Below are 21,817 nucleotides of genomic sequence, written 5' to 3'. Positions count from 1 at the left end.
TAAAATCATGAGGACCTGAGTTTGGATCCCCAGCAGCCATGAAAAAGCAGGGTGTGGCAATGGTCACCTGTAACCCAGCAGTCAGGGTGGGGTAGGAGTGGCCGTGGTAGAGACAGATGGATCCCTGAAGCTCACTGGCCAGCCAGCCTAGCCAATCAGAGAGATCAAGTTCCAAAGACTAGGGTGCAGAGTGATGGAGGAAGATGACCAAGGCCAATCTCTGGCCTCTGTATGAACATGCACCCTTCGCATACAAGTGCACAGAACACACACACACACACACACACACACACACAAAGTAAAATAACTATGCTTTACTATCAGTAATTCAGATTTGTATAGCTAAGTTACATACTACATCCAGGGGTCACATAACAACTTTTTCAGACAAAAATGAATTGCCAGTGAAAAGTAAGAAACTCTGACCTATACCCTATCTATCTGGTAGTGCCATGGTCCCTGTGCTTCCCACAATCTTCTACCCACATTACAGTTACATGTAAAGTCTGAGCTCTGGTCATGCACAGGACAGGGATGATGAAACCCACATCACCCACCCAGCTGAGTTCACACTATCGAAATGGAGCCTTGCAAACATGGATACCCTGTAACAAGGAGCCCTCAAACTAGACTTCTCAACATAGGGGATCTGTTCACTCTGGGCCTTCCTGACCCTGTGCACACCCCAACTGGCACCACCCACGTCATTCCCGTCTTCCTGTCTTTCTTCATGTAGACTTGGCTTCCTCAACCACCACTTTCTCTCTCCACAACACCAAGGTATATGTCCTAGTATTCCAATTACTGACTGAAGAACAACCCCCTTCCCTTGGGCTCAAGTAACAGGCCACACATCACTAACTTTACCGCTTGGTTTTGTGTGTCAACTTGACACAAACTAGAGTCATCAGAGAGGAAAGAGCTTCTGTTGAGGAAATGTCTCCATGAGATCCAGCTGTAAGGCATTTTCTCATTTAGTGATCAATGGGGGAGGACCCAGGGCATGGTGGGTGGTGTCATCCCTGGGCTGTTGGTCCTGGGTTCTATAAGAAGGGCTGAGCAAACCAAGGGAAGCAAGCCAGTAAGCAGCTCCCCTCCATGACCTCTGCATCAGCCCCTGCCTCTGAGATCCTGCCCTACTTTGAGTTCCTGTCCTGACTTCCTTCAGTGATGGATTATGATCTGGGAGTGTAAGCCTTTCCTCCCCAACTTGCTTTTTGGTCATGATGTTTCATCGCAGCAATAGAAACCCTGACTAAGACACCAACTTTCTACAGAAGACATGAAGACTAGGGGGGTAGATAAGTAGGTAAGGATACAGGATGTTTTAGGAATGAACCCACTCTGCATAATGCTACAACAAGTAATACATGTCCTTATGTATTTGTCTAAAGGCATAGAATGAAAGCAGGAATATGAATGATGACTCTGGGTGATAATGATGTAACAATGTTGGTTCATCAGCTGTTAACAAAGGTACCACTCTGGTGTAGAGGGGTGATTCAGTGGTTTAGAGCACTTGTTGCTCTTGCAGAGGACTTGGATTTGATTCCCAATACCCACGTTAGCTTACAACCATCTGTAACTCCAGTTCCAGGGAATCAGACACGCTTTTTTGACATGTGTGTGCACCAGGCACACATATGGTGTACATATATAGGCAGGCAAAACACTCATACATATTAAAAATAAAGGGTACCGCTTTGTGGGGGATGTCGACACTGGGGAGCGAGGTGTGAATATAGGGACAGGGTATTCGCGAGAAATCTGTATACATCTTTCTCAGTTTCGCTCTATATCTAAGGCTGCTTTTAAAAAGTATTAATTTTATATACACGTGTGCGCACACACTCTCTCTCACACACACACCACACAGACACAGACACTACAGAGATGGGCTCTGACAAGTGTGAAAATTTAAGAAATCTAGTTCTTTTATTTAACACCAAAGCAAACATCGAGTGTTTAAAAAATAATGGCACCTGCTTTGAATTCATTGGTGACATCACCATGGGGGAGATCAACAGGAAAATTACATTTTTAGGCAGATACAAAACTATGTAGCGTCCCACAAGATGGGAATTCTGCAACAGAGGTTACACACAGCATTCCCGACGTTACCCGTCAAGCTTGTTGCTACTGACCCAGCGCATCTTAATTAAACACAGAGCACATTTAGCTGAAATGTTTCTTTTAGGACAAACACAGCAGACATGCTTTAAATATTCGAGAAGGGCAACATAGAAACCACCCCCAGACAAGGTGTTATATCACTTCCAGCCTCTTGAAGCAGAGAACCGAATCCATGGCAGGAAATTGAGTTTTTGCTTTATTTCTAATGAGTTACCCAGTCCCTGTTAATGATACAGCTTTAAAAGCTCTTTATTTTTGATACGAGCAGACCAATCTAGTTGTTTTCTGTGATTTGTCTTTTTAGACCCCTTAAAAGTTACCTGCTAACTTTGAACCACCTCTCCAAATAAGCCTGTATTCATTCCCCAGGCCAAGGCCAAAATTAAGGAAACATGCAACATAGGCTGTTTTGTTTAACCACACACATCCTTATCAACAAGCATACCTGTTTTTCCAATGTTAGACTAGTCTATCTGGATTTGACATCAAAACAAAATAAAATAACAAAAAACCCTACTCTACATTCCCATCCAACACAAAATAATCTGGCATTTAAAATTCAACCCCGCCATGCGTTGGTGGCACATGCCTTTAGTCCCAGCGCTTGGGAGGCAGAGGCAGGCGGATCTTTGTGAGTTCGAGACCAGCCTGGTCTACAGAGCTAGTTCCAGGACAGGCTTCCCTGTCTCAAAAAACATAAGGAAAAAAAAAAAATCAACCCCAAAACACCAAACTAATTACGCCTGCTGTCGGAGAGGTGGCAGAACAGTAAGTATACAGAGGGCAATACTTAAATAAAAGCAAGACTGGCAGGGTGTTCACGTGAATGAAGGCTGATTGACAGAATAAGAACACTGGAAAACTACGGAGCCACGAGTCAGGAACTTGGGATGGGGAGTCCTGTGTTCACAGCCCAAAGTTCAGCGAGAGTAATTCCAGTTATACTTCATTGTGAGTGGTTGCTAACTTTGTGTGTGTGTGTGTGTGGGGGGGTTGTTGTTCCAGCTTAATCATATACAAAACATGAGCTCAAAAAATTCAAAACCCACAGGGAGAACACTTTTAATATTTGTTATCCTTAATATTTTAAAGTCCTGTTCTGTCCTCAATAATCACTATTCTGGTGATCAATCGTGATGATGTCACCGAAGATCTTGAGTCCAGCATCTAGAACCCCTCCCCAGTGTCCCTAAATGAGCAGGTACTTGCCTACCCCTCTACAATCACAAGAAATACATGAGATGTTTACTGCCAACGTAAAAGTACAAAAGAAGACCGGCTGACTCTGCTGTGAATCAATTCCAATCCCAGGGTATGTCAAAGTTGTACCACTGACTCTAATTTCTTCAGTGTGTACAGTATATGTTCAAGAGAACAAAAGAGGGTTATAGCACTTAAGAGAATCATGAACTGTAGAATCAAAGTCTCCTAGACCTGTACAATCTTAGAAAAGAAAAAGGTTCATGAGCTCTCTCCACAAGACAGAAGCAAGGCTGTCATACGGGCTGATCGAGCATACCCAGGTAAAGAAGATGACTCCACATTAAATGGGAGTCAACAGAAATGCCAGTTCTTTAGAAGGAATTCATGGCGATGGGTACGGCTGCCTCCGTTAATTCAGGACCATGCCAGTTTCTAACAACAGATTCTGCCCAAAGCTCAGACTGAAGGGTGTGGAGTGTGCCGTCTCTAACTTCCTTCCCTACTCTCTCACCAGGGAGAGGAAACACGGATCACAGGTCTGAGAAGTGCCAATCAACAGAGCCTGTTCTTTCTGGGTTCTTCTGGGGTCCTAACTACACCTCTAAGGCTGCATTAATACCCATTCTGTAAACCACCAGGCGCATTCACCCCAGGCCTGGCATGCTCTATTCATAACCGACAGGAGGAGACCAGCCGGGCCCAGCTTGCTTCAAGGTGCAGGGAGATGGAATCCAATGCCTCCAGTACGGGAGCAGGCTGTTAAAATGCAAGAGTAAAGAACGATCATGGTTCTTTGGACTAGAGAACGCCATCTGCCCCTATGTGGGGACACAGCCATGGGTAAGATGGAGCTGGGAACTCCCCCATCCCTGATTTCCAAGTACTTAGCATTTCACGATGTTTATTACCTTTCAAAAGCCCGGCTCTGGAATGGGTTAGGGTGATGGTTAAATAATTTGTGAATTTACTAAAATTGCTGAATTATTGATTTAAAAGTTGGGCGTGGGGAGCAAAGGCTGGAGCTGTGTGAGGCCCACTCATATAAGCTGGCCTCGTCTAAACTGTTGCGCAATTTTACCCCTGCCCCTACCCTGCCGCCCCGAGAATGCCCCTAAGAACAGCCGTTTGCAAGTGATGATACTTAGATCTTTGAGAGTATCTTCTGGAAGAAAGTAAATGTTTAACAGTACTCCTTCAGCAGGGGCAGTAGGAGGACCTTCCCTCTCCTCTTTGTGGTACACGCAGAAAACCAGTTTCATTGGTAAACGGCAGCCATGACCACAGCAGCCCTTGTATGTTTTCTGCTCACTGGCAGTGCGTTTACCCTGTGACCTCAGAACTTGTCTCACCAAGCACCTGCATGACGGATGGCGGCAACTGACTCCTCTTATCCTCGCTGCCCTTCACGCCCCTCCGGGGACCCTCCTGACACTAACCTCGTCACCATCTGATTAGACCAAAAGTTCACATCCCTCTTGGGCCTCCAGGGCCCTGCCTCGGCACACCAACGCTTTATGAAGTTTGATTTTGTTGTCTTCAAGAAAAATGAAACCCGGCGACACGAGCATCATTCCTGAACAAGCTTTGCAACCCGATCTCGGCAGACCTGAGAGTAAAGTGAATCACATACTGTGCATCCGCCCTCTAAGGGGATTTATCACGGTTAACGATCGCCAGAGCATAAGCCTCCCCTGGGATGCTCGAAGCAGCCCACGGCAGTTATCAAAGCTACGGTTTGATGAAAGGGAGGCTGCATGCTCCCCGAGGGCAGGGCACTGCTAACCAGGTAAGATGAAGTCAGGTGTGTGGCTCCCTGGGCACCAGAAGAGAGCCCATTTGGAAATCCTAGTGTCCTACTGTGTAAAGTGCAGTGCTAAGGGTTAGGCAGACTTTTGCCGGAAAAGCAGCTATGAGATTTCCATGTTACAAGGACATACGCAATTGACCACGGTGGACACTGGGGACATAATAGGACACAGAGTCACCGGTGGACAAGTGGAATAGGTCACGGAGGGACTGACTGAGCTTCCGCAGACCACCCAAGAGCTCAACACTGCCCAATAGCTTGTGTTTGCTTGCGTCCCTGAATGCTGCCCTATCCTTGTTGTTTGTGGGGGCTCAGAGAGAACACAGCTGTTTGCAATCATGAGGCTCAATGTGACAGAGATTCATGGGAAGGAGAGGGAGGCCCTTTTCCTCTGGGTCGCTCTTTATGCCAAGTGCTCAACGAACAGGGCTCTACCGTGCCGAGCTCGCCAGGTGGGCTGGAGATCTGCTCTGATTAAGGCAGTGAGCAATGAGGGAGAACTCCGGGACCGTTTCACGTTAAGCACGTACAGGGACTGACTGTGTTGGCAACCGCTACCGGGTTAGGAGACTCTGATTATTTACACCACACAACTCCAGTCCTTCTTGCCATCTTTGGCACAGCCGCTCATTCGGAAATTTGGTAGTATGCACAGAGTTTTCTTCAAAATAAGATCTTGGGAGAATGTGAAGGCAAGAACCAGTAGCTCATCTTGGGATTATTATCCTTTCTATGGCACACAAAATATGGTCCCAGTTTTTACAAAAGATTGCAAGAAGAGTCACGGCAAAGAAGGTGCCAAGAATGTGGAAGCGGCTCTTCATCATGGGCGACACGAACTTGGCCAGGGTGGACACACACACCAGGATGACGGTCATGAAGGCCAGAACCACGTTGATGCACTTTCCCAGCAGCACCTTGGCGTTCACGGCATCCGTCTGCAGGGTCTGCTGCTCCTGCTGATGCAACTCCAGCTTGGAGATGCGTGTCTGGCAAGATTCCAAGGCTTCCTGCGGGCAAGAGGAGAGCAAGGATCAAATGCCACCGGAATCACAGGCCTTGCGGGAACACAGCCCAGATGTGCCGGAAGCTCCGGCTCACAACACCTAGTGCCCGGGCAGTTTCGAGAGACAAAGAGAGGGTCCTGCGAGAGATGGCAGGAATCCCAGGACTCATTCTACCCTGTCACGAGTAGTGTACACATGTGTATGCAACCATAAAACACCGTGAGTAAGCAGCTTGGTGATCTGCTTTCGTTCGTTTGTTTGCTTTTTTTGGTGACAAGGTCTCTTGGAAGTGGCCCAACCTGGCCTTGAAGTTCTAGTCCTCCTGCCTCAACCTTCCCAAGTGTTGGGGTCTGAGACTAGAGTCACATACTATCTGTCATACCTGGCCATCTGTTGGCACTGTCAGGAACAAAGGGGTGAGGCTATGTCTGTACACTGCAAGGACTCTTAGGACAAAAGTCCAAGAGCATCCCTGGACACATCTCCTGTCCAACCCTCCGCTGGCTCCAGGAGCGCAGCATCCGTCATCTATCCTGCGTAATCCATTTTCCAGTCACACAGTCCCAATTCCACTGGTGGACACCAGGACCTCTTGCTTGCCATGATTTGACACGAATCTCATACCCATACGTTCCCTGTAATAGTCCGCGGGACCTCTGAACGGTGTGCATTTCTGACGCCTCTTTCATAATACTTTTCAAATCCTTGTTTGGCCTGTGCTTGGCCGTCTTCTCCGGCCTTCCCATGGTGCTCTGGCCGATCTGAGTTCTTCCAGGCTCTGAAAACACTAGGGGACCTTGTCCTTGCAGTCTATGCCACTGGAAACCCTTAAGCGCCTGCTCTCTTCACCCGTGGATCTGCCGTGTATCTTGGAGGTCTCATCCTCAGGGATGAGGCTCGCCCTCCCTGACCCAGCAAGTCTCCGGCCACCCTTCCTACATACACAGCTGGAAGGCACACATGTTGCACGCAGACAGGGACTAGCCCCCCCCCCCCCCCCCCCCCCGCCCTCACTGTCCATTTTGGAACATAGAGGCTGAAGAGCCTGGTGGCCAGTAACAGGGCGTCAGTTTCCAGAGGAAAGCCAGAGCCCTTTGGGGACAAAGAACCTCAGTAGAGGCAGTTCGGCAGGCCTGCTCCTCCACCAGTATTGTAGAAATCATTTGCCAGTGTTGCTTGTGCAGCTGGGCATGGTCACCTTTCCAGGCTTTAAGCAAGTATAATGGCTCCAACACTGATTTGCTTTTCTTCCTGCTGAATATACTCTCTGGGCCAAAGAACAGGGTTCTCTGTTACTATAGCAACTTTCATTATACTAGGCTCCCGACCAAAGGATAAAACTTTCTCAGATCTTCACATTTAAGCAGCGCTGGCTGTCGGCACTAACAGGCATGTGCAGGAAGACGGGCTTGCTTTCAGCTTCGGGGTCCAGGATTTCTCCCATTTTAGGCATGGTATGGAAAAGGTGACAGAGCAGGACAGAGGGTTGTGAGGGTTGTCACCTTTGGCCCTTTCTCTCCGTTTAGGGTAGAGAAGTCCATGTCTTAGAATATTTTTTTTTTAATTTGTGGTTAAATTTTATTACTTTTTTATACTTTTTTATTAATTTATTTTTAAAATTTCAATCACAGTTCCCCCTCCCTCCTCTCCTCCTTCTCTCCCCACTCCCTCTCTCTACCTCCCATCTCCTCAGACTAATCTTGGAAGTCACCTTAGAACTGCTACCAATTTCTCACTAAAAGAAAAATCCAAGAGAAGTAGGCAGTTTGCCCATGGCAGCAAGAGATATTAGGGTCCACGGTGGCTAGAATATCCTTGATCTAGTATTTACCTTGTTTTGGATGAAGACAGACAGAGGAAGGGATTATCTTCAGTAGTTTAAATTGGACATTCAGGATTTTAAAGAGGGTAGGGGGGAACCAATCACTTAAAAGAACCGCAAAAATTGTGTAGGTCTGAGGGCACTCGCCATATGCGCCATTGTAGCCCATCCCGGCCGGAGGCCCACTTACAAGAACTGAGGACATAAACAACAAAGAGGAGACTGGAGAGGTTTGATAGCTAAGAGCCTTGAGGAACGTTGCTACTCAACAGTAAGATAAAAAAGAAAAGCAGCATTAACTTCTTGGCTGTTTATTACATGCCTGGTTAAGACTCTGGGACAAGAAATATCGGGTCCTATTTGATCTTCTGGACTTTTTGAAGACAGGGAATCGGAGGCCTGGTGCACTGACTTGGCCAGGCTCACGCCGAGACTGAGTAGTAGAGCCTTCTTTGAGCCTCAGTGACCCTTGTCATTTATCAAGCTGTCCTTTCTAGTTCTGCCTAGAGACAGAGCTGGAAAATGTTGAAACGAACGCTTCTGAAGTTAGCGCTCGCCCTGTGGAGCCCCGCCCTGGATCTGACCTCCTCACTCCCGGAATAGGCTTCTTAAAAAAAGTGAGAACAATATTAAAGCAAACCAGCCCCTAAAAGTGGAGATGGCACATTTACACGCCACCCAGTGATATCCCAGACCTGCTCTAAAGTAGGATGGCCTTGGGGCTGGTAAGGAGGTTCGGTGGGTGAGAGCGTTTGCTGACGATTCCAATGAACTGAATTTGATTCTTGAGATCCACAGGTAGAAAGAGGAACTGACACACACGCACACATGTACACACACACACACACACACACACACACACACACACACACACGCACGCACGCATGCACACACACAGTAAACATAATAAAAAATGTTTTCAACAGAGTGTCTTAATAGATAACAGTTCTGTTCCCCAGGCCAGTGAGTCAGTGGGGAAGCTGAGGCTTTTCACTCTGAGGCCAGCCTACATAGCCCCCCAGTGTCCTCTGCTCTCTGGGGACAATGATTCCCGTCAGTGCTGGAGCCCTGCTTCCCAGAACTGTCCGAGCAGACCTCTGGGAGCAGCAAACCCAGCCTCCACCAAAGCAGAGTAACACGTAAGGGGCCTACCTACAGCTCACACACAGACTACAGAGAAAACTGAAACACGAGACTCAAAATTCCCCTCCCTGGTTGTTCTTATGGCTTCTTTTAGGCAAGTGATCGAGAAGCAAGCCTTCACGGCGGCCTAGGCGCTTCGGGAGGAAGCCTTCGCTTGTGTCACAAACTGTGTGTATCTGCTCATCCCTTCCCGCCAACCTTTTGGGTCCCGCCTGTCCCTTTCAGCCCAGCCTTCTTAGCCATTCCTAAGGGGCAACTTGCAAGGCCTTGCTCAGGTCACTTCACCTCTTTGTGCCTCCGTCTCCAGATCTGAGAAATGGGGGCAACAACAGGAACAACCTCCAAGGGCTACTGAGTAACAGGAAAAAGAGAGTCGTGTACAGCGCTTTGGTAGAGGCTGGCGGTCACACACTTGAAGTCCTCACACATACAAAGCAATTGCTTTAAAGGTGAAGAGACTCCAGGTTTGCTCAGAAGCACAGTAGGGAAGTAACAGACCCGGAACTCAAGTCCAGTGTCTACGGGGGAATGCTGGCTGGCACCCCCCACTCCCTCCTCCTATCCCGGCGACTGGGGTGCAGTAGGACCGGATTTCTGGGGTACTGGAGCTGTACCACCCAATGTGGCTCTTGGTCACCCCCTGCCAGCACAGGAAGCTCCCTGAAGGCAGGGCTGCCTAACATTTCCTAACATTTTGGTGGTGTTGGGTTTAGGCTAGTGATAAATACTTGCCAACAGAGTTAGGCAACAGGGGGGTACAGGGTAAAATCTCTCAGTCAACACAAGCCAGGAGGGCCAGAAGGTGGATGGGGAGTGTCTGTGTAGAGAAAACCATCTTGTCTAACATGCATGAGGCCTTCGGGAAATGCACCAAGTTAGACCGTCTACTTAAAGCCTGAAAAACCCCTCCACCAGGGTTCAGCTAGGAGGGGACCCATACCTGGATGTCCCTCGAGCGCTCATAGGCCTGGTAGGCCACCTTCTCCTCGGCGCTGGCTAGCTCCTGCTTCAGGTTGGCTGTCTCGTGTTGGTGGAGCTCTGTCAGGTCGTGAAGCTGGTCTTCAAGCCGCTCATATCTGAAAAGACACGAGTCCACATTGAGCATTCATCACACAGGCGTCCCAGCAGCATGTTCTAGAATGATCTCTCTCTCTCTCTCTCTCTTTTTTTTTTTTTTTTTTTTTTTTTTTTTGGTCTCAGGGCCCTGGCTTGTTTTCATCCCTTGGAAGCCTTTTTCTGAAAGAGTAGGTCTGTTTGTGGGGAGCATGATTTTGGTTACCCCCGAATCTTAATTCTAGAAGGGACCCGGTCTTTGCACTCCTAACTGTACGTCCTCATCTCTGAGACTTTAGCGGGGTCAAACCTACTTCTTTCTTTCTCTTTCCACCCATGTCAGACCAGCTCCTGGACTGGCTGCCATGACAACAGATTCACTTTGTCAGGGATGCAGTTGCCCCCAGCTCGGAGATGGCTGTACAGCAGGGACAAGCCAGGACTGGCCACATCTGCAGTGGCTTCTCCCTCTCCTGCCCATCAGTGATTGGGATTGCAATGGCCACACAGCCCATGAGGAAAAGAATGAATTTTCCACTCCTGTAGTCAAGCCCACCAATGCACAGTAACCACCCTGACATGCTTTTCAGCTCTTAGTTTCTAAATGCTAATAAACAATTAACCCCAGGGCTGGAGAGATGGCTCAGTGGTTAAGAACACTGGCTGCTCTTCCAGAGGACCTGGGTTCAAATCCCAACATTCACAACTGTCTGTAACTCCAGTTCTAGGGAATCCAATGCCTCCTTCCAGCTTCATGGGCACCGCACACACATGGTGCACAGATATATATTCAGGCAAAATACTCATACACATAAAATAAAAATAAAATACATCTTTTAAAAAACCCTGCTTTAAGATTAAGCTAATCACAAATTTCAGACAGCTTATGGGATAGCAATCCAAAACTCCAAAAGTGAAAGAAAGGCATCTCCTTTCCCATACCCACCTCAGAGAAGAGGATTTGGGACTTATTTGAAACTTTCTCCTGGCCACTTTGAAGATGGCACAGTATCTAGGGAGGAGGTCTTAGGCTGGAATGACTGTCCCACACCAGTTACAGCTTTTTATGTAGGTCATCTGACAGGATCATTTTTTTTTTAAAGTAGGTGAAAGGCTTAATTCAGATTTAGTGATTATCTTTGGATTCAGTTTCACGGGTGCCAAACATTATCATTGCTCTAGGCAAACCTTGTCTTAGGTCATGCACCCAACGTTATATCTCCAGGGTCACAAACAAAACACAGGACACATGAGGGCAAAGACAGTCCAAAACTCACACAATGAGTATTTGTGATTTGGGATAAGATATGCATCTCAAGCTATGTGGATGATATTAATTAAGGTCAACACATTCTCCAAAGCCATGGCTTAAAAAACAGTTCTTGTACAATGGATACCCTGAAATCAAAGATGCATACATAAAGTTAAAAAATGGTTTTGGGGCTAGAGATATGTCTCAGTCGCATAGCACATATGTAACATACAGGAGGCCTGGGTTCAAATCTTGGCATCATAATGAAGTTGCATAAACTTGGGGGAAAAGTCACATTCTAAATTATAACATAAAATTATACACCAAGTGTAAAACAATGTGTAAGTAAAACTTACAATTTAAATGTTATACCATATAATAAATATTCATAACCTACTTTGCATTTTTACAAATTAACCCACTGTGATCAAAGGACTTTGGGATGATCTTTTTATCAGATGGGGCAAATAATCTTGTATTTGGTTATCTACACTCTTTATTAAGAAGTGGTAAACATAAAAATGCCAGCTTCCAAAACACGTACTTCTACAAACAACTGAGAGACTCCAGAAGATTTGGATTAGTATTGGGTGTGTGTAGAGGCTGATGCCAGTTGTTTCCCTTAGCCATTCTCTACCTTATTTTCTGAGATAGGATCTCTCACTGAAGCTGGCTGGGCTGGATGGCCAGGGATGTGCTCATCTCTGCTGCCCCCTGTGTTGGTCGTACAGACCTGCACGGCTTTCTACTGCCCCTAGTGCTTACAGATTTTCCCTGCCAGGCTGAGCTTTTACATGGGTGCTAAGTATGTGGACTTACATCTTCATTCTTGGCAAGCACTTTATGCACTGAACCATCCCTCCAGTCCGCGTAAGGCTAAAAGACAAGTTTAGTGAACAGAATATGTATATTTCAACTTGGCATACCAAATAAAAATCTACCTCGTTGTCTATTGAATTAGGTTCACTTGTCTGGCATTGAGGGAAACAGGTCCCTAAATTAGTGTTATAAGACCGTCTCAGAATTAGGTTCACTTGTTCACTTGTCTGGCATTATGGAGGGAAACAGGTCCCTAAATTAGTGTTATAAGACCATCTCAGAAGTCTGATAAATCAATGTCTCAATATGTATGTGAATCACAGCTTGGGTAATGATGTTTTAAGAGACCCACACATGTAATGTCTTCCTCTGTCAGCCATAAGCCAGAAATTATGGAACTTAGAGTTATGAAGGATGGAGAGAATTATCAACTTTAAATGCCTCTGCATCCATACCCATATTTATTGCAAACACATTTATAAGCGCATGCCTTTTAGGCAGACAGCCTCTCTGGCTGGTAACTCACGGTTCCAAAGGAATCCCAGTGGGATGCGTTGGTATATGTACCTGTATCTCTCCTCTTGCAGGGTCTGAGAGATGAAGCCATACTCTCTCTTAAACTGCACCTTCAGGGTCTCGATGTCCTCTGCCAGCTGAGCTTGGGTGTCCTTGATCTCCCTCAGTTCCTCTAGGATCATGGCAAGCTTCCCCTGGCTGTCTAGTGTGCTGGCCCCACCGGCCCCGAAGGACTGGTTCCCGTTGCTGTCGGCCGAGCCTGACGTGCCACTAGAACACTCATCATCGCTGCCATACTTGGGTTTGTTCACGATGGTAGCGCTGCCCCCATAAGCCCTGGTGCCGGACTCGGGCCTGAACTCTTCCAGGGAATTTTTCAAGTGAGCGATGTTGTCGGCACTGCCAAACTTATTCCGGATCAAGTTGGCAAACTCTCTGGACTTACTGAAGACAAACACCGGGGGCGTGAGGGATACCCCTGGCATGCTCGACTTACCGCTCTCCAGGCAGTGGGGAGCAGTTCGGGACTTCACGTGGGCATCCTTCAGAGAGTGGTGTATTTCCTTCAGGCTGTCTTTAGAAATGTCCTTTGTGCTTCGAGAGGCCCCGTTCTGTTCGATCTCCCTCAGCTTCCTGTGGTACTGCTCCAGCTTCTTCTGCAGCTGGGCGATCGAGTGGGCAGACTTCTGATTCTTCTTCTCAAAAACCTGCTTGATGCGCCCAGCCTGCTGTTTGTCGGCGCTGCTGACAAGTTTCAGGTACTCGGCAACGTTCCCATCGCGGGATGTCTGCTCAATTTTTATCTGCTCTGTCACCTTTAGGATTTTTTGTTTCAGGCTGTCTGTGTTGGGTTTGACCTTGTGGAAGTCCAGGATGCCATCTGGGACATCGAAGTTGAGGTTGGTGTCTGAGCCCCCTCGGCGTATGTTCAGGGGCAGGCTGAGGGTATTCATGTCATGACGCTCTACCTGAAGGAACACGAGAAACACATTGACACCCGAAGCAAAGGACGGAACATGTTCATGGACGTGTGGCACACGCGTTAAGTCCTAGGTTGTCTGACTGACTGTGTCACAGGATGAACTCTACTATGTGCCTGAGTTTAAGAAGATGGGTCAGCCCAGTTCCCTCCTCCAGCTGTGTGCTGTACACTGCCTACATGTGAAATCTTATCTCCAGTGTAGCCGGTGGTAGCTGTCAGTTTCCAGGGGAGAAAGTGCACGATGGAACGAGGAACCCAGTCTGGTTTCTCAAGTACCCATGTAATTTGGGAGGCTTGGTCCCCACAGTGTACTTTACTATAGACAATGCCTCTGATTCAGAACCCAGTCATTTAATAAAACAAGGAAAAAGAAATTAGGGGGGGGGGGAAGAAAACAGCAGATACATCCATCGAGAAAATTATTTTTCTAATAGAACCATTAAGCAGATGTGACAGAACTGTATGGTGCATGATTAACTTTGATAACTGAATAATAGAACAGCATCTCTATGTGGAAACAGATAACTCCGAACTACAACCACAGTGATTAGGACAAGTGAACAGAAGATAACACCGTGGTTCTCAACCTTCCTAACGCTGCGCTCCTGTAACACAGTTCCTCGTGTTGTGGTGACCCCGACTATAAAACTTTCGTTGCTGCTTCATAGCTGTAATGTTGCTGCTGTTGTGAATCACACTGTAAATGGCTGAGACGAAGGATATCTGATATGCGACCCCCGGGTTGAGAAGCACTGCGCTAATACAAAGATTGCATGACATTGCTCTTACGCTGCTCACGGGTTGTCCAGGACTACAGAGTGGCGCTGGGCATTGTGGTCAGGGTTAGAAGCTGGTGCTCTGAGAGGTGAAGAGCAGACACTAAATTTGCTGATGTGTTCGATTGTTATTACCAAGCGAGGCAAGGATCATGCTAACCCCCCCCCCCCACACACACACATAGGAACTGAGTGCGGCAGAGCCAGGGTTTGAGCCCAAGCCATCTCAAGCCCTACTACTCTGATACTGTCCCTAGAGGGCGAAAAATGAGCCACTGTAGTCTGAACACAGTGTCTGATCGTAACATCTAAACTGGACCACCTCAGTTGTTGAGTTAATCCCCCTTGATAAGAACAATGCCTTGGCAGCATCCAACAGGGGACAAGGTAAGAGTCGGCGGAAGTTACCCCTTCCCATACTGTGAAGGGACCAGTATGCTAGCAGCAAAGGGTGAGTGAGGAATTAAACGCACAGACCCCACAGTGCGTGAGCGAGCCACTCCAGAGCACTTTCAGCATGAGTATGGAGTCTTCGCCACCAACCTAAATCCTGCCCAGTGCCTCATCAGCAAGGTGACTCTGACGCTAGGCAAAGGCCAGCAGGTGAAGCCTCCCACAAAACCTGCCCAAGTCAGTTAGTTACTGCTCTCTCTTGGTCCCTTTTCCTACGCACAGTTGCCATGAAACGGACCCTTTCAGGCTGCTTTATCTGGTGGAAGAGCATCATGAAGGATCACTTAAGCCAGGCTGGAAGGAAAGAGATTCCAAACCCCTGTGAGACTAGAAAACAAGGTGTCTGTAAACCGAGGGCTGTGGTACATGGCGATCTTCGGGTCCAGAAGGGTGGTCACGGAGAGAGCTCACGGAACCTATGCACCCGTGGCTCATTACTGAACTGGAACAACAATGGGTCCAAATGAAAACAACAACCACAACAAAACCTAGGAAATGCTGACTTGAGACAGACAGGGTAATCCATGGGGCCATGCAGCTACGAGGCTGGGAATTGAGCTGACTGTGACTCCCTAAGACCTCCCAATCGGAACCATGCCACCCGGCCACTGTGAGCCCTCAGCTCACCTTCCAAGCCTCAGTTGCATTTGACGGATGCCATTTATCCTAAGTGAGCCAGTCAGAGATGAGTGGAGAATGTGAGTATCCCGTGGACTCTCTCAGAGTCTGCTACTCATCTCCTTCTTATCAAAAACCTGCCATGCTTCTGACAGCCATTCAGACGCCTCTTCCCCCAAGCTCTCCCAGTGCCGCTGGAGGCCGTTTCTTTCTGCGAGCCTTCCTACTACCCTGTTATCGTGTGGTCCTACTTAATCCTGCTCATACTGCTCATCCATGAACTTCAACCACCAGTCATGTGCAGGAGGGTAAAACAGGAGAGATGATGTCACAGTTGTGCCCAGCCTTGGCCAGCACACTTCCTTTATTCACAAAGGGTTGTCAACAACTGATCAGCTGAAGTGACATCATCCTTTATTTCAAGGAGTCTACACTGAAGTCATTCAAGATACCAATTCATAGAATAAAAACAAACAAACAAAAAAAACCAAAACAACAACAACAACAACATAGTTGTAGGTTGTTCCAAACAGATTCAATTAAAAAGAAACCTAAGTATCACTGTGTGACAATATAACCAAGTCCACATGAGGACTTGGGGTCTGTAAATGAAGTGTGACTTACAGTCAGGGGAGACGTCAGTATGTAAAGCATGGCAACGGTAAACATTTACAATCTGAACATGTTTGTGTAACTGCATGCAGTTTAAAGCAGAGGAGGAGCGCTCCTGGGCCGTCAATCACAGCAACGTATTCTTCCCTCAAGGGGAATCCAAACAATGTCCATGGGTATGGCCTGGCCTATTTACACAACATTCTTGCCTTTTTTTTTTTTTTTTTTTTTTGGCCCAACCCTGTTTATGATCCCATAAACACTTGTTCTCACTCACCCTCTTAGAATTCATAGATAAGATCAAATTAAGTTATATAAATGTAGAAAAACAACTGACTTTTTTTTTTTTTTTTTTTTTTTTTTTGGAGAATGCTATGTTTGAAGTAAACCGTTTGAGGGGGTACCTGGAAAAACTCACCAGTAAATCGCCTTTCCTCTTTCTTCAGTTGGCCACACCCCTGGGCCGGTCAGCCACCCAGGCAGTCCCAATGCAATGGGCCTGGTTCTACAGGCAGGCCTTATCTACGGGTCAGTGTTTACTCCCAGGAGGCCGACTGACTTCTCCCTTACTGTAACAATGCTTGGCTGTCCTCAAGACTCTGGGTTGGGGAGAGCCCACAGCACTTAAAGCTCAAGTCAGTGGGTCTTGCTGTCTGTCAGCAAATCTTAGTTAAAAAAAAAAAAAAAAAAAAATCCCCGGAAGAGTGGCAGTAGCGTTTGGGGAGCACATCTTGGTTTTTAAACAAAGCCTGGCCACTGCAGAGATAACCGTGGGCCAGGGTTACATTGCTCAATGCCCACAGGCTTCCTGGGTATCAACAATGTGTGAGGGAGAGAGCTGAGCCCTCCCCCTGCCTCTCTGACCTCTGGATGGTGCAGTGTGCTTCCAGAGTGAGGCCACAGGAGGAGGTCAGAGGTTCCCCGATCACCTGCAGTCAGCCTGTCCGTGGACCGTATGTATGAGGGGATGTGGGTTTGCTCCAGCGCTGACAGTTACTAGCTGCATGCTTTGGGGTAAACTGAGTCACACACGTGGGATTCTATCACCCAGTCTCTGGAATGGGGGGAGAGGGGGGATAGAAACCAGAGCGAATGCTGTATGATCTGAGGAAATACTGCACACTACAGAGGGAAGCTGGTAATGGCATGGTCCAGACAGAGGGTTCTGGAGGCAGACTGCACTCTCTCTCATCTCGTTCTCCTTAGAAACTGTATAGCCTCTGAAAATGACTTAACCTCTCCGTGCCTCAGTTTCCCCCTCTACAGAATGAACTTAAAGATTCTTTAAAGAAGGGCGGGCGGGGGGGGGTTGACTTGGTGGGTAAGGGTGGTTGCTGTTCAAGCATGAGGACCTGAGTTCAAGTCTGTAGCACCCATAAAAAAAGCAGGGCATGGCTGTGCACACACATATAACCCCTATGCCACAGAGAATGTGGGGACCAGAGGATGGCTGGGACTTCCTGGTTTCTAGGCTAGCTTCAGGGTTAGTGAAAAGACCACGTCTCGAGGGAATACGGTGGGGAATAAATGAGGAGGACACTCAATTCTCTCTCTCTCTCACACACACACCCTCTCTCTCTCTCTCTCACACACACACACTCTCACACATACACACATTCTCTCTCTCTCTCTCTCTCTCTCTCTCTCTCTCTCTCTCTTACACACACACACACACACACACACTCTCCAGTCACACTGAAGAAATAAAGAGCCACAGCCCCTGGAACACAGAATGGCTTCAATCAGTGTTTCCTGTCATCTTCCCAATCTCGTTTTAAAAACATACTTATATGTGAAATGTGAGAGGAAAACAAGACCACTGCATGAACAATGGCTATTTTTCACAATGTGGGGCTATGAGGGGTCATTCTTTATCAGGCCTCTTCTGTATCGTCCCATGAAAAAAACGAAGCCGATGTAATATCGGTTTGGCAGGAAGAGTGGCTGTTTTTAAAAAGGATGGCCGACTCCCCCAGCCCTCCCACGACGACCTGGCTGTTGTCACTTGGGTAAAGGGCAGACCACCAGACCACCAGCATCCCAGCGAAATACCATTTCTAATTGTGTTTCCTTCCGGCAGCAGAGCCCTATCGCCTCAGTATTCTAGAACAAAGGCTGAGCCCTGCACACACGTCAAAACCTGACCCTGAGTCATCTGTGCAGCCAATCCGGCCTCTTGCCCGGTGTCCCAAGGCAACTCACAGCCACCCCGAATTCTGGCACAGTGTGGTCGTTAGGCGTGAGCTCAGGGCTCAGCACTTAGGCTCTCTGCGGTACATTTATCTCCCAGGTCCTTACAGGAAGAAGACAAGATGTGTGGGGACACCCTGAAAACCCGGGCAACACAATCAGAAGGAGAAGGGAGCTCCTGTGCACCCTCCACGGTTAGCATGTAACTTGTCCCACAGGTCCCCAGAGGTCCACGTACCAGCGCTGAGGTGGCACGCCATGTACCAGCGTTGAGGTGGCACGCCATGGGAGGAAGGCTATCATGGCTCTGCTGTCACAGATGCTGTCACAACCATGCTGGCTTTTCGCAGAAGCACATTTTCTTACTTGGGAGTGGGCTGCTAAAGGTAAGGCCACCCCACCCCACGGCCTTGGCCCCTTCTGCACACGCCAGCTTCCCTTTCTCCTCCTCCGCTATGCTGTGGCAGTGGGGGGGGGGTTCCCCAGTAGGATGCTGGCGCCCTGCTATTTGGACCCGATACCCTGCACTGCCACAGACCAAACGAATCTCTTCATAAGTCAGTCAGCACTCTGTCACAACAACAGATAAAGAATGGCTTAGGAGATCCCTAAGGGACGCGGACTGAAGCTCAGAACTTGCAGAGCAGAACAGATGCCTAGTAACTGTCTACTTAGTCCCAAGGCCAGGTGCAATAGATCTCTGCCCACAGAAAGGTGGCCTGAATTTGGACACACCAGGGGCAGGTCCTTCCAGGAGGCAGCTATTTCCACAACGATGGGTATTTCAGGGTGCCTGAAGGTACAGATTTACACCCAGGTCACAAGGGGAAGCATGGTCAGAACCCAAGAGTTTTGAGAGGCCCAGTGGCCAGGCATCTCATCACTCTTAGTGTTTTGGGCTTGCCTTGGCTGACTCCTGTGTTTCTGGTCTCGAGTTAAGGCTGTTCCTACAGTGTGCCAGTCAGAGTATGCAAGGCTTTTCCATGGCAACAATGTCAGAAATCTTAGTTGTCTCCTGACTTCTTCCTCTCTCTCTCTCTTAAGGTCTGTTTCTTGCTTGTGTCAGCAGCCCAAGTCAGCTGCAGGACCCGGACAGTGCCGGAGCCTATCCCATCTGGAATGCCGTTGGGTGGTGAACTACTAGCTCCTTCTGCACCTCCCAGAAGAGACACACGGGTGACCTGCTCCACAAAACCATGGGCCTCTGCGACTCCTGGGAACAAGGAAGCATTATTCTACTCCAAGACAAAGAAGAACAAAGTCACCTTAGTGGCATGTATAGGAGCTTATCTGGGAACACTCTCTGAGGTAGATTCACTGTTGATAATAAATTTGCAAATGAGGAAACCAGGCACAGAGAAGCTGAGTCAGTGGCAGGACACGTGACTAATCCAGGGGAGAGCCGGGACAGAAGCCCAAGCCTTGTCCTCCTAGAGCTTGCTTCCCTAACAAGACTGAGTACTTCTGCATGACTTAGGCTCCATGCTAAGGCTTTTTAGGCGTCCATATATCTTTCACACTAGCTCTCTTTTATGAGAACCCAGAGGCTTACAAAGAAAATATATGTCTCTTGAAGCCCATTGATAAAACACGGTTTAACTGGATCTCAACTTGGGTTTATCAAACCCTCAAGGCTGACCATGTGAAAATTTACTCTGTAGTGTTGTTAACATGGCTGCCTGGGCTTGTGCGGGCTCTGGGCTTGGGTGAGAGCAAGCCTGCCCGAAAAATTTCCTTCGTCACCAACTCTGGACTTATTCGCTTCCAGTAAGAGGTCTTCCAGGCGCTGGGTTGCTTTCTGGCATGTCCCCGCCTCCAGCTGGACCCGTGTTGTAAAATATGACCGGTAGTTTAGGCCAAGTGATTTTATAAGGACTAAAAGTCTAGTGCTTTTTATGGCAACAAGGCCTAAACAGTTGCAGTCACCAAGGGAGAAGAATGGGACAGACAGGGGTAACGGGAAAGAAAGGAAAGTAAGGGGTGGAGGGCGGTGCGGAGAAAAAGAGGGATTGAGGGTGCCCAGGAGTGAGGGCCTGGCATCTGGGAACGCCACCCGGTGCAGGCCCGGAGGGAGGGCAAGGTTCCTCTCTTGTGCAGGGTGAGCCTCCTGAGGGGCAGGGGACTGTGCAGGGTGGCCTCTGAGCTCTACCTCCCCTCCACTACTAATGCGCGCTGTACTAAGTCACCTTCTTCCTGGCTCGTCACGTGAAAACTGTCCAGTGAGGCTGTAAGCACGGAACGTAGGGCACTTAGCTAGACAAACACCAAGCATTTACCCCCTGCCCGGAGACAGGGTTTCTCTGTGTAGCTCTGGCTGTCCTGGAACTCACTCTACAGTCCAGGCTGGCCTCGAACTCACAGAGACCCGCCTGCCTCTGCCTCCCAAGTGCTGGGATTAAAGGTGTGTGCCACCATCGCCAGCTGTACTTGGCATTTTTGCTAATTGAGCCAATGCACTAAAAAAACACAACACCCACCATCACCACCCCCTACTGCCACCACCACCACCAACAGCAACAACAACCGAAGCCTTGGCAAGCCTCTTGTCCCTGTTTCCAGAGACACATGGCTGCATTCCCGTGGACACCTGCTCAGAAGGCCTGCTATCTTCACTCTCTGGACGAAGAAGGCCAGTCCCTCCCTACATGCCCCAAACCGATAACCTCCAGGAGCCTCACGTGGCACCCAGAAGGACATTCTATTAGGGAAGGACCTTTGCCCAATGCTTATTTCCAGTTTGCCGGGACAAGGACATGCCTTCTGCTCTTCCTCATCTGACAACAAAGTGCAGTGTGTCCAACAAGGGTCCTGCACCACACTGTCACTGGAAGGTTCCTCCTAGTACCCTGCTCCCTCCCTTACATCACTGTGAGGGGGACCTCCCGGGCGCCATGCCTGGAAGGAAGGCCCTGCCTCTCTGTCGGTGAGGACCATTTGGAACCACAGTTAGAGGACACACACCTCTGACAGCCTCATCCTTTCTTGGCAGACTCCACAAACTAGTGCTGTGGAGAAGATGTACGAGGCAGTGTTTAAGGCTCTCAAAGGCAAATTCTTCAAGCATCCTCAAGCGCTTACAAACACTTGATACTGTAATTATAAATAATTATCTTCTCATTAAGTCTCTACCAGCCAGCGCTGCTAATCTACTTCGAATTACATGCACAGGAAAATACACATTTCTTCAAAATGGCTCATAACTCACACTCTGAATTCACACAAACTAATCTCTAATGAAATTCATCTGACCTGGTAAAGGTCTTCTGTGTGCTAACGTATATACAGGAGAATAATGGAATGAGGAGGGTAACCGTCCCCAGAAGGGTAAGCAGGGAAAGTGGGGATAAGGAAAACTCACCCACCTTAGACAAGAACACTACCTTCCAGTGAGGAGCAGCCCTAGGGCGCAAACCGCAGAGGCTCATGGGCAA

General features: G+C 48.2%; 1 protein-coding gene across 2 annotated transcripts in view; it reads right to left on the bottom strand.

Annotated features, from left to right (window-relative positions):
* Positions 1-1,912: 1,912 nt before the first annotated feature.
* Tmcc3 (transmembrane and coiled-coil domain family 3) overlaps positions 1,913-21,817 on the bottom strand; it is a 244,999-nt gene continuing 225,094 nt past the window's right edge. For both annotated transcript variants that reach the window (XM_051206312.1, XM_051206311.1), the window contains 3 exons: positions 12,807-13,723; positions 10,056-10,191; positions 1,913-6,153 (listed from right to left, as the gene is read on the bottom strand). In XM_051206312.1, coding sequence (XP_051062269.1) covers positions 5,851-6,153; positions 10,056-10,191; positions 12,807-13,723 — 1,356 coding nt within the window. In that variant the 3' untranslated portion in view covers positions 1,913-5,850. The remainder of the gene's footprint in view (positions 6,154-10,055; positions 10,192-12,806; positions 13,724-21,817) is intronic.

The sequence above is a fragment of the Phodopus roborovskii genome, unplaced genomic scaffold, assembly GCF_943737965.1.
Source record: "Phodopus roborovskii unplaced genomic scaffold, PHOROB, whole genome shotgun sequence".
In the NCBI taxonomy this organism is placed as follows: Eukaryota; Metazoa; Chordata; class Mammalia; order Rodentia; family Cricetidae; genus Phodopus; species Phodopus roborovskii.
The sequence above is the reverse complement of the archived record's forward strand: the minus strand, read 5'-3'. Positions and strand labels throughout refer to the sequence as shown.